The following is a 12961-nucleotide window of genomic DNA, read 5'->3' on the forward strand; positions in this document are numbered from 1 at the left end:
CGTATTCCTGGCTGTGGAAGAACAAGCCGAGAGTGAGTGGAGGGATGCTGAAAACTTTCAAGGAATGTTAGGTGAGTTGACAGAGTGAATAAATATATGCTTCCTCTCATGCTGATAGGGTAGACATGGTAATTGTTTGATGACAAGTGGATTGGATTGATTATTTGAACATGCTCCTCCCGAACTTTGTTTATGAAACATCATGTATAGATTCCGCCATTACGTCTGTAATAGAATCTGAGTATGACAATGTCAGGCTAGTTTATCGCATTTTGGAACCAAACTCTTCAGATATTCATACAACAAATATTCTGGGGGCCATGAAACTTTTGAGAAAATGATCAAAAATGTTGGTGGGCAACTTTTTTTTAAAAACGCTGGTGGTTTAAAGAGTTAAGAATGCAGTAGACTGTTATGCGATAAATATTCTGTATCAATCCACTTGAACACCTTATAGCAAAACCGACAACCCGCTGTGGTTCGACTTTTGCACGGGCATGTAACATTTACTCTTTTTTTCCCACAAAAAAACACCATTAAAATCTAGTTTAATATTCTTTTTCACACACCAGCAGATTTGGCTATGTCAGCAGAAAAGAAAAGCTGTTTCAGAGTAGTAGTAGTAAGTAATTACTTTTTGATGAAAGATTATGAAAACAAACAATAATGCGAACAGAGTCAACTTCATGTTGCCTTTAAGAACAGTGACCAAGAATACGTCTCTGCAAAGTTAGCGCACTCCAAAAAACGGTGCAGTCAATTTAGAAAGCTGCTGTTTGATGCGCTGCCAGCGAGCGCTTCTTTAGCAAATACGCGCCACAGAGGCCCAAAAGACTTTTAAGAAAACTTTCATTTTGCTCTTTACTTTGTTATTCATCTCTTTTTAACATTTTATTCCACTCCCTAGAAACAAACTCCGCACGTTCTCATGGAGCACTTCAGTAAAGCGGCGTGCGAACGCTCCCGTGTCTCCATATATGAATACATTAGAGCGGGTGATTGTCAGGCGGTGCTGCTGGATTCCTCCCTATGGTCCCGCACGGCTCTGAAAGAAGAGAAGGAAAGCTCGCACTATTGTTAACCTCTTATCAGGCAGTTCCTAACACTCTAAATTGTTTCCCCCTCAGCAGAGGTTTGGCAAGAACGCCTTTCTCTTCCCCTCCATCACTCCCTCCATCTGTCTGCATGCCGAATTCCCTCCGAGTTAAACAGGTTGCGGGAACGCGTCCCTGAACGGTGCCTTATATAATTAATCAAACTCTCCGAGAGGATATCGATGCGATTCACATCTAAAATTCTCCAGGCAAAGTTTCGCCTGAAAGCAGGAACACAACAGAGCGAGAGAGAGAGAAAGAGAGAGATGAGAGATGGTGCAAGGTGCTGCAGCATTTCCAGAAATCTGACATCATGCCTTCACTGGACGGATACAGTGAGACTAGGGTTGGGAAACAAAAACTGGTTCAAAAACTGGTTTAAAAATATATATATATATATCATATATTATATTGGAACTGAAAGATTTTCATGACACCATTAATAGTTCTTGAACATCTGTATACCTGCAGATAAAACCCCATTCTCATTTATTATTATTATATTTATTATAAATATTTTTATTTTATAGTAATATTTTAATTAATATAATTTATTTTTTTCTATTTATTCTATATAAATAAATTCTATTGAGATGTACTGTACTTGTATGACTTGTGACTAGTGTTGAACGAATGATTCCTATTTGATTCTTTTTTATTAAACCAGTCAAAAAGATTCAAAAGCTAAATGACTCACTCACTGAATCGGTTGGAGAGGCTCCTGATTTACTGATTCACTGAACTAAAAGAGTTCTTAAAGAAATCATGAAGGCACAATAATCATTAAATGGAATTGGAATCAAACCCAGTTTCTGGTCTCTGACCTAGACTACTAAATAATATTTTACTAAAACTGTTTAGTTATAACTAGCACTGGGCCAACTCAAATTATATTTTGCCATTACTGCCATCTCTCTCGTGTCAGCTCAAAAACAGCCATTTAAATACATAATGCACAATTTGCTTCCAAATATTTTAGAAAATTTATAGTAAACAGTGCATTAAAAAATATTAGTATAGGCTATACATGAAAATGTAATGAAATTAAAGCGCCATACTTTTGCCATTGTATCAGTCATCTTCTAATCCTCTTCTCTATTGGTATTGCCATTGGAAAACCCATCTCTGCCTGAGCACTAGAACCTTTTCTAACACAACCTATTAACCCATTTAGTAAACATTCTGTGGTGACGTGCATCTTACGCGCTTTCAGTGCAGACGGCCTCAAGCTGGTCGCTTGCAGTGTAGACTCAGCGTGAGCCATCTCACATCACTGCGTTCACGATACTCTGATTGCCACGTTCACCATTGGTTTCCTGCTCACAAACTATGAACTTCCTGTATACAGAATATTTGGTGCCTGTATTTTCCCCCCATTATTTCCTCTCTCTCTAGTTCTGGCAGTTGGTGCTGTTTTGACAAAACACGACTAATGAAACTAAGCATCCCTCTGGTACTGCTCCTCCTTTCTGGGATAGCAAATGAATTTTTCCTCTGTACTGATTAAAAATTTACCTACCACATAGAGCGGAGCAAGAGTGGAATATGTAAATCTCCTCAAATTTCTCCACTTATCTCCATATCAAATGTTCTAGAGATGTACATTTCACACGTAAAGCTGCCGTGCTGAGATGAGACATTTTATAGTCGCAAATACCAGCATCTTTTAGACTCCCGTGTATATCAAAGAGCAACATTTATATCTGACAGAGCGCCGGATGGCCTTGTACTGCCGAATCAGATGGAGGAAAAAAAATAAAAATCAAACAGGAGGAGTTTATCCCATCCACACACACATGTCCAGGACAGAGAGGGGTCTCTTGTTGTTTGGTAGCATTGACATTTGTAGAATGAAGCGCAGAGGACGTGTTTCTTTAGCACGTGTGCTGTCGTTCCCGCAGAGCCGCTATCACCGGTTCTAAAGAGTGAGACTGAGCTCACCGCGGCGCTGATACTGCAACAAAACACAACCGCTCGAGAGACAGGTTATAAAAGGAACAACAAACGCTTTTTAAAAAAACAACTTTACCCTCTGAAGATGTGCTTGACATTCAACACTTCAGGAATGATCTGCATTAGCTCATTGGACAGCATTTGATGCATACAAATTACCACAGAAAATTATTTCAACTCTCTTCGTTTCATTTAAAACAACAAAAATCACAATTAGAGTGAGACCTAAACGTAAATGTCATATTTTTGTTAAAGCACTTACATTCATTCTTAAAACGTGTATTATTTGTGTTATAAAGTTGAGAAAATCAGCATACTCGCAGTGGGATGTCTAGTCTATATATCTGCGGGTGTTCAAGTACATCAAGTGAGGCATGTTGTCAGGTTAAGTTGTAGCAGACGGCTTTTATTTAGACTATTTCTGGCTGGTTTTCATCATCAGATAGCATATGCAGACAATAGAAAGACATTTATATTCTTCTGTTGATTCTAGACAACAGTCGGGCAAAATACCTGCTAACTTGATGTAAACAATGAAGTTAGGTCAACTTCCTTTGTGGTATCTTTGTCATCATTACAACAAAGTTGAAAGCTACCCTATAGCACTAGTCACATGTTAACATGTCAAGTAACTGCCTTAGTGGACCAGAGATGTTAGCATTTTTTTAATTAATTTTCAAATAATCGATGCAACAAATGCTAAGCTTAACTTGTATGAACCCAGAAAATTCCTGTAGAGAAAACTCAACAAACAGCATTGAAACATGAAACAGAATATAAAGAATATTGATAAAATATTCATATCAACAGCAGTGTGATTGCGATCTGAAAAGTGTGCTATATAACTGATTAAAATTTTATATATTTTTTAAAATAAAATGTTATTATATTTTTCTCTGCCTGTAAGGCCTTGATTACATGATTTCCAGAGACATTTATTCAAAAGTAAACTGGGTCCATTTTAATTTCATGAATTTAAAATCCTCTGCAAAAGAATGAAGGTTTCTTCTCACAAACTACTAGTTTTTTTTTTAACCAGAAATCTCATAAAATACCACCGCAAATCTAGTTAGCAGTAATGATCATGCAAACCGTGCTATTGGTCTCACTTCTTTTACTGGATTGTAAAAACTGGGCTTCTGTATATAAAAAGTTCCAATAAAAAAACTCTACATTTTACTTAAAATGAAAAACTTGTGACATTTATACCAGCATGCGGTGCAATTACGAGAATAATGCAAGTGCAAAACCTTTATAATGGTTTCAGACAGCTTTTCTACACAGCTAAAAGATCCAAGATCTTATTAAAGTACTTCTGAAATTAAATTATGAAACAATGCTTTTTATAGAGGCGAGAAAAAACACACGACTTCAATCACCTTCCTTTTTAAATCTTGTGGCACTGCACTAATTAATTCTATTGAAATGAGTCTAATTAAATTGGCCTAATAAGAGGCAGCTGACTGCCATCTCTGAGCACAGACACAAAGCTTGTAATAGTCAGGTTATCTCCACCGTCCACAGCCGCTCCGACAACGCTAAGCCTTGTAAATACAGGCCCCTCTTACACGGGCACCAATATCTCCGGCACTAGGGGAGACGAGAAAATTCCCACAGCCTCTGTGTGTATGTGTGTGTGTGCGCGTGTAAAAAGACAAGCTTTTTTTTCAGGTGTACAAGACGACGAGGAGATTTTCTTTCTCTGAGAACATATTGTTCATTTTGTTTAATTGATGGGGAAAAATAAATTTCAAGTCCCTCTTTTAGCACCTTGGTTTTCAAAGAGGGGCCCAATTAAGGGTCCTCAGACAAAAGGAGATTTGGAGTGGAAGAGCTCTTCTCTTCCTCCGCGAACACTTTCCCATGACAGAGCGGGAATGCCTTCGCTCTGGAGTCACAGAGGAGCAGTGTGCGGGATGCTGTTAGTACAGAGAGGGAGAGAAACGCAATCCTTTGTTCTGCTATAGCAGGATCCCGCTCCGCCGTCGCAGTTTAAACGCTCATCTTTCACGGCTGCTTCAGTACTGAGAGCAATGTATAATGCAGATGCTTAAATTCATACGGAGCTGTGTGTGATTGACTAAACTCACACGTTAAACAAACTAGAAGCATCATATCTGACGATGAGCCTGAGAATTTAGTTGTTTCAAGTCAAATCCTTACATTTCTGTCAACAGATGATGGATAAATATTAATCGAACGTCATTACACTAATGTGATCAAAACTAAACAATGAAAATGCTGAACTCACTTTTGATTCGTTGACAGACTTTCTGGGTCAAAATCTGGATGCGTAAAGGCCTGTTCACACCAAGGACGATAACTATAAAGATAACAATAAAAAAATTGTTCTCAATATTAAAGAATAGCAAAGTTCACACCACAGCTATAACGATACCAGCACAGAGAAACGTTGTAATCACTTTCAGAACGTTTTTATCCAGCTGATGAATGATAAAAACATTGACCGCCAATCAGAATCCATCCTGCTGTAAAGAGCTCGAACATTTAAAGGGATACTTCACCGATTAGCATTAAGCTTTGTATTAGTAGAAACCCGATAGTATTTTCGAATGACCGTGCTTCCCTCCCTCATGTCCCCCTGAGACGAGAGATTTCTGTATTGTGTGTCTGGAAAAAAACCTAAGATGACACAAAAATCGTCATTTAGAGACTACAGCCGAACAGGAGCTCGTTCCGCATGTTTTCAACCCGCCCATAGGGGGATCTCACGATAAAACGGTGTCTTTTCAGTTTCGAGTCAACTAGTAGCCTAGTTGTATAATTTCTTCCGACACTGCCCTCTGTAACCGGTAGGGGTGGATTGGGAGTGGCCTCGTAGGGCAGCGAAGCAAGTGCATTCTGGGAGTTAATACAAAAAATACATTTTCTGGCTTTTCTCAGTCTAGAAGGCACCAACTTCTAAAATAATTTCACATTTCTACTACATAAATGACCCAATTTAAATACACATTCATCTTTCCAGCGGTGAAATATCCCTTTAAAGTGACAGACAAGAATAAACAGAGCGAAATCGTGGAGGCTAATATATTTATCTTCATAGCTATCATTTTTGGTGTGAACGGGCCTTAAGATTTATCAAATTTGTATATTTTTTTATGGAATACTGCAGTATTTATCAGTGCATTTTTTTTTTAAATGTATGTGCCCTCGTAATCTTTAATCAGAATAAGGCCTATGTGCCATTTTATTTGTGTGGTTGTTATGCGAGTAACAATAGTATATCCAATTATAATACTGTCGATTTATTTAAATTTCCTTATAAAAACTGCTTACAGATTTCCCTGTATTGAATGCTGACAGCTAGACTAAATATATAGCTAACATCATTATGGAAATGAAACTAAACGATATGCATGCTAACCTGACATCTGATGAATTTGCAGACATTTGTGGCCACAATTTAAAAGAATAACATTAGCACACATTAAATGACACCGAAAATCCTTCAGGCCTGTCAAAAGTGTACAAAATCGCTGTGCCAGCATGTTTCCAATAACACTTGTTCCGGATTCTTACATTCCTCTGCAAGATATTTAGCTAGTCTCGTAAATCACTTAATTTGCACGATTTATAAAATTGTTTGCTAGTAACGTAAATCAGAATAAACAAGCTCATTGTTTAGAAACGTTTTGACACCTGCTTAAAGCGCCCATCGCTGATCAAAACACACACATGTCGTCCAGTCTACATCCATCATGCCATTCATCAGAAATGCCGCAGAGCTTTGAAATGTGATTTACTGGATGTGGGATTAACTCCAGCAAAGCAAATATTTGAATGAAACAAATGGCTTAGACAACTGAAAGACATGTGCTTTGAATCATGTTTGAATTATGATAAATTAGATTTCAGCTCCAATAAAATCTTAGGAAGGAGAGCGTGAGCGATGTGACTCGGGTGGAAAATCACATTTGGAAACGTGTCAGCCATCGTGTGAGGTTTTCCCGCCCCGCACGCGCTAGGTCACTTTAACTAAGTGGATCCTGAACGACCGCAGGACGGACACGATTAAACCTGCCATGTTACTTTTAACATTTTCCTACAAACAAACACTGTTGCCTTGTGTGCTTAGAGTCTATCCCGCTACATGATGTCAAACAGCAGACCGAACACAACCAAAGAAGGTTGGAAAAATGTTGCTACTCAATACACGACTCTAAATCAAACGCTCAAACCGTTACAGAGCTGGACTTGTGCTTGGAGAGAAAATCTCATAACACTGTTCCAGTGTATTTCAGGTTTGTAATACGGTCCATAAATACCTTCCTTTCCTCTGCGTTCCAGAGCAGACTGGAGGAGAGAGAGAGTGAGAGTGCGTCCTAAACTGAGCTACTGAATTCCTTTAGTCTGAATGAATTGTCAGCCAGCAACTTTTAAGAAATGAGTACAAGCTCAAGTAGTGAAGAGGTATTTACCCAAGAATTCCCCAAATAAACTCAATAATGGAAGCTAAGTGGAAATAATTGTGCTTAGAGATCAAATTCTGAGGGAAAAAAAGTCAATTCAAAAGAAACATATGGGAAGCATTTCCTTACGGGAACGTTTCCAGAATGATCACGCAAGCTGAAAAATACATTGACGCTAAATATAAACCACAAAAATAGAGTTTGGCTAGTTTCATAAACAATAAAAGAAGGGTAACTTTTTCAAACTCTGGCAATGCGCTACAGCCTCCCAAGAGGGTTGAAATGTTTCACAAGAGATGAGAGGAGCGTTTGTGTTGAAATAAAAAATGGAAATGCGCACAGCCTACTTGGTGGAGAATGCGGGCTGAAATCAGCCCCTTTTGTCTCTGAATTATCTGAAAAGAGACCAGCTAACTCGAGGCCTCCGAAAAAACCCACTTTCCACCGCCGCCCCCCTCTGAAAATCAGCTCTTTCTGCCAGAGCTGGTGACCCATTAAGTATATTGTGTATATATGCAAACGGGAGGCAAGCAGGTGTCCGGAGAAACACTGGAGCTATGTCACAGTCTCCGATGGGAGAGGAAGAAGAGATCGGCATGATGGCGGAGGAGGAACGGATATTGGGAAGGAGGGGGAGGGTCGGTCAGAGCAATGTCCTCTAGCCGGCACCCTAATGCAGTTCCCCCTGAAACATCCGCCTGATGGACGAGTCTCCTCACTCCTGCTTTCTAATCAATTTATTTAGCGGCTAAGATAAATATCCTGCGCTGAGGTCGGGGATTAGAGAGCCCTTGTTTGTGCTGTCTGTAAATGCGTGGTTACGGCGAGAAAGGCAAGGAGGGGGCTGTTACCGTAGAGCGGCATGTCTGTTTCTCTGTCCATCCGAGCGGCCGGGAGTGAAGTCCCAGCTTATGTTTATTTATTCAGCTGATGTCAATACTTTACACAGTCACTCAGGAAGGAACATCCAGGCCCGCGCTTGGCAGAGACGTGCACTGAGGAAATCTGCTTGTCATTGGTGCTGTTTCATGTCGCTAACAAATGCATCACCACACAAGTCAACCACAGGGGAGGACACACGTTACCCCCTCACAGACACGCATTACGGACAGACTGAGCGAGTTCCTGCCGAGAGAGGCGTGTGAATCGCTCTCCCGGTTCTGCCGCTTTGCAACTGATGGGTCTATAATAGTGTTTCCAAACCTTTTTTGTCTAATGTGCCCCTGCAGCCCTATAAGAAAGGCTCTAGTACCTCTTCATTGACACCAAAATGCTTCTCACTTTATGCTAGATTTCCTTAAAAAGGAACTGAATGCAAAGACATTCAATCTACAAGAAGATAATTGCGATAATTGTAACTTTTTGACAGGCCTACAATTTTTTATCTTACGCTTCTTTTGCATCGGTTTAAAAAAGCGTAAAATACAATTTGGTACCAAGTACTCCTGGTTGGGTAAAACACTCATTTGTTGTTTTATTCCACATGGAAACAATTGTGAGTGAGTAAAAAAAAATCCCACTTTTTTAATGCATAATCCGACAATGCACTATGCTGAAAAGAACATTTCAGACTAAGCTAGTTTGGCCTTATTGGAACACCTTTGCTCATTTAAGCTGGTTTAGTTGGTCTACCAACCTGGCCAAGATTGTATTCACCTGGTTTAACTGGTCACTGATTTTCTGTCCTGACCTGACTGACAATTATACTAAAACCCTCTGAACAGTCTGAAAGACCAATAAACTACTTTAGGCTGGTTTAAACTTTTTTTTCTGTTGCTTAGCATTTGCATCCATTTAAAAACTGCTATAAAAAAATTTCTACAAAAGTAAAAAGTCACAAACTATAATTTTTCTGTGACATAAGTGTCAATATTAGCTTAGCAATATTAGAAGAAAAAACATTGGGTTTACAATTCACAGAAGATAATGCAGCTAATGCTTAAAAGTTATTAATTGGTTTGAGTAGGGTAAACTTAAATTAAACAAATTAGTTCAATCAAATCCACTTTCCTTTTCTTTTGAGTTCACAAAACTGACACATTTTAAGTAATCTGAATCGTTTCATTGTTTTGAGTTTTATGACTTTTAATTTAGACAAACTTAAATTTAGCTGAAACTGGGCTGGGATTTTTATTTCCCAGCATGCTTTGCCATAATACTCGAAAGAGAGAGTAAATGCTAAAATATTATATATGTTAATATTATATGTAAATGTTATATAAGGTTTTTTTGTTTATATTAAAGTTAAGTAGGAGATTTAGTGGTGTTTATTTTTTTGCTAAGCTAATTTAGAAGAGTTTTCTGTTATGTGTGTTGGGGGGGGGATGCATGAACTTGGTTTGAGAACAGGTATATGTTAAATGTTCTATATTGCCATATTCATTCAGCAATTGCTTTGCTATGCTAATACTATCAAAGCATTGTGTTACCAATTAGCAAGTTAGCATTTACTGAATTAGCTAGTAAAAGCTTTTCCACTACTTAAGATATTTAAGTTGAGATTACATGATAATTTTAAGTTAAATGTATGAATTAGCTTACTCTAATATTTCAAGTTTACAGCAATTAAAGTGTACGAGTACAAAATTAAAATCTGTTTTAGTAAACCAGTAAAGTAAACCAGTTCTGCTTACTTAAACTCTTATTTTCTTTTGGAATTTCTGACATTTTGATTTAACTGATTACCTCAAATTTATTTAGCTTTGCCAACTTATTCGGGTTTACAGTGCACCTCTGGCAAACTATCATTAACATACTATGATTTGGAATGTCTTAATCCAGCATTAACTGGTATGCTATTGCTACAATAGCCTCAATTCTAGCACATAAGAAAATATAAATGCTATCACTGGTAGAGTGCTTTAATAGTCGATAAAAACAATGTCACCACATCTTCCTCCCCCAGCTCTGAGGTGAGTCATTCGGTTGAGATTCTCCCAAGCTGGGAACTGGAGAGTCTTCAACTGTCGGTTTGATTGCACTAGCCTCAGGCATTAGGTTCAATCCAGCATGTCGCACCTCAGTAGTCTCACACAGACAGCTGAAATCTGGCTCAATTTACCTCAGGGATTTGTTAACTTTCACATACATTTAGCTGTGCAGTTGGCCAGCTCAAATTGATAAACCTGCTGCTCTTACTGTGGTGATTTCTGAGATGCCAGGAACCTTCACCAAACCCAGCGTACCAGCTGACACGCACTTGTGCCGTGTTCTCCAGCAGTGAATTGGAGAGACGTTTCCTATTTTCATGACACCTTTTTCATGAACTTGCTGAAAGTGAGATAACAGTAGAGCTTAGTCTCTGCGATATTTTATATCGTATAAAAAGATACGTCTCGCATTATATAACACTTAAATCAAAGACACAAAAATGTAAAGCTTTATAAATACAACTGGATACAATTTTCCAAGTAGGAATATACATTAGCACATTATAACCAACAGTTACAAAACTAAAGCGCTTCCAGTATGATCAAACTTGTCTAGACTGAAATCATTTATCTGTTCGACATGGTTTTCAGAGCAGTATATAGTTTTCTGCTTGGTGTGAGAGTTTTAAAATTGCACCATAAATACAGTATAGCAGAATCAGTACCTGTTGACACATTTTTAGCATTACACTGTATGTACAGTCATACCACCCAAGCACACTATGGCTAGACACTGTAGTTGTTGGTCAGACGGCTATTTCCTGTCTAAGTGGCGGTTCTTGGCCAAAATGACCTGCTATGAGGATCAGACTTTAAGACTACCACCAGCTTCACCAGAACAATGTCATTCCTTGCTAAACGTTATGTATTCTTGAAAATAAATACAAAAAGCGAGGGGGGAGAAAAAAGTACAGAACCACTTTTAAAACCCAAGAGAGGCACTGGGGGAAAAAAAAAAGAGTTATTTAAATGTAAATAAATAGGAATTTTATCTGCTCCTTCCTCTTAAAGTTTGCTGCTTTATCTTCCAACTCCTCTGGCTTTCCTCTGCAGTCTCTCGGTCTATTACAGAACCTCCAGCGCAGGTCACACCGAACAGAACACGAGACGCATCCTGGACCTGCCTGCTGGAATTAATGTGGCCGGGAAACAGGCCTTGCTATCGGCTTGAGACCATTACCACATGTCATTTGTCATTTTCTATGATACCACAATGCGCTAACATTTAATTTTCTGCCGCACTTTATCAGTGGCCAAGTTCTCTCTCTCTCTAAGCTCCATTGTCTTTGACCTATATACATACAGCAGGCCAGATGGATGAGAGGAAAGTCTCCATCGTTCGGCCTCTGCCTCTGACATGCATCAGACATGCTGACAGCTTCCCCTTCGCTCGGATCACATGGGCCTCTGGACAGTGGGAAGAAACTGAACAAGACCCTTCAGAAGAACAACAGAAAGAAAAGAGGTGGATGGTTTCAAAGGTGACACACGAGTGTCCACATTCTGTCTGTAACATGTTACTTCTTCATCAGTATCAGTACCAATCAATATTGCAGTTCTTTCAGACAATTATCGGTATGACATCCCGATATTGGAAGCAAATAAAATTATCAGGACAACTTTTTCCAGTTCTTACTAGGGATGCACCGAAATTTCGGCTAATCGAAACGGCTATTTTCAGTTTTGTGCCAAATTGGCTATGGAGCGCCGAAATCAGTGACTGAAACAGACGTTTCATTAGCTCGTTTCATATTCAGCGCCTATTTCGTGCACAAAACGTGAATAAGCTACAACAATCATACATGTCAGCTGTCTGGACACTAGCTCTGGATTTTAATCAGTAATTATATGGTTTCTTAAATCTAAAATCTTTTAGTCTGTGCCGTTCTCTGTTGATGCGCAGCTTGAACAAAACTTCACTAAATATGTGTAGCGCGCCTGCAATCCAATAATCACAAAGAAGCAAAATCTCAACTTTAAAATTCTGCTGATTTTATTACGAAATTCAATAAATAAATGTTGTTTTGGCGCTCTTTAATACGGCGTAATACACCTCAGTTCAAGCAGCAGGTGAACAGATCATCTCTTCCTCTTTACTACTAGTTACAGCACACAATAAACATGGCTGAACAGTGAACACCAGAAGGTATGTTGAAAGATACATTACAACCTACCGAAATGAATCCTGTCTCAAGTAATCGCTCAATCAGTGTTTCAGCCGAGGGAAGAAGTCAATAAAACAGCTTGTAGGCTATACAATGCCACTTGTTAACCTCAAGAAAGCTATTCGATGTCCATAAACTCATTAGTTAGTTTGTTAAATATAGGCTCTGTATTACATACTAATTATATTTTTACTTAACCTATTAGAGAGGTCTTCACTATTTAATATATGTTTGAATAAATCTATCATGAAAACAAGTCATCACAATTTATTGTCGCTTAAATGTTTATACTTCGCCATGAAACTGGAGTAGAAACAATTCTGTTATTAAAAAGTTGATATAAACTGCCTTGTGTGCAATCGAAATGTTTGTACAACTCAGTTTTAGCT

The 12961-nt window shown here is 38.6% G+C and overlaps 1 protein-coding gene across 6 annotated transcripts in view; it reads right to left on the reverse strand.

Annotated features, from left to right (window-relative positions):
• npas3 (neuronal PAS domain protein 3) overlaps positions 1-12961 on the reverse strand; it is a 323145-nt gene that overhangs the window by 284944 nt on the left and 25240 nt on the right. For 2 of the 6 annotated variants that reach the window (XM_082142314.1, XM_082142313.1), the window contains exon 2: positions 5299-5370. The exons of the other annotated variants lie outside the window; for them this stretch is intronic. In XM_082142314.1, the coding sequence (XP_081998440.1) occupies positions 5299-5370 (72 nt within the window). The remainder of the gene's footprint in view (positions 1-5298; positions 5371-12961) is intronic. 6 annotated transcript variants of the gene reach the window in all.

Source organism: Leuciscus leuciscus, assembly GCF_965113295.1.
Source record: "Leuciscus leuciscus genome assembly, chromosome: 17".
In the NCBI taxonomy this organism is placed as follows: domain Eukaryota; kingdom Metazoa; phylum Chordata; class Actinopteri; order Cypriniformes; family Leuciscidae; genus Leuciscus; species Leuciscus leuciscus.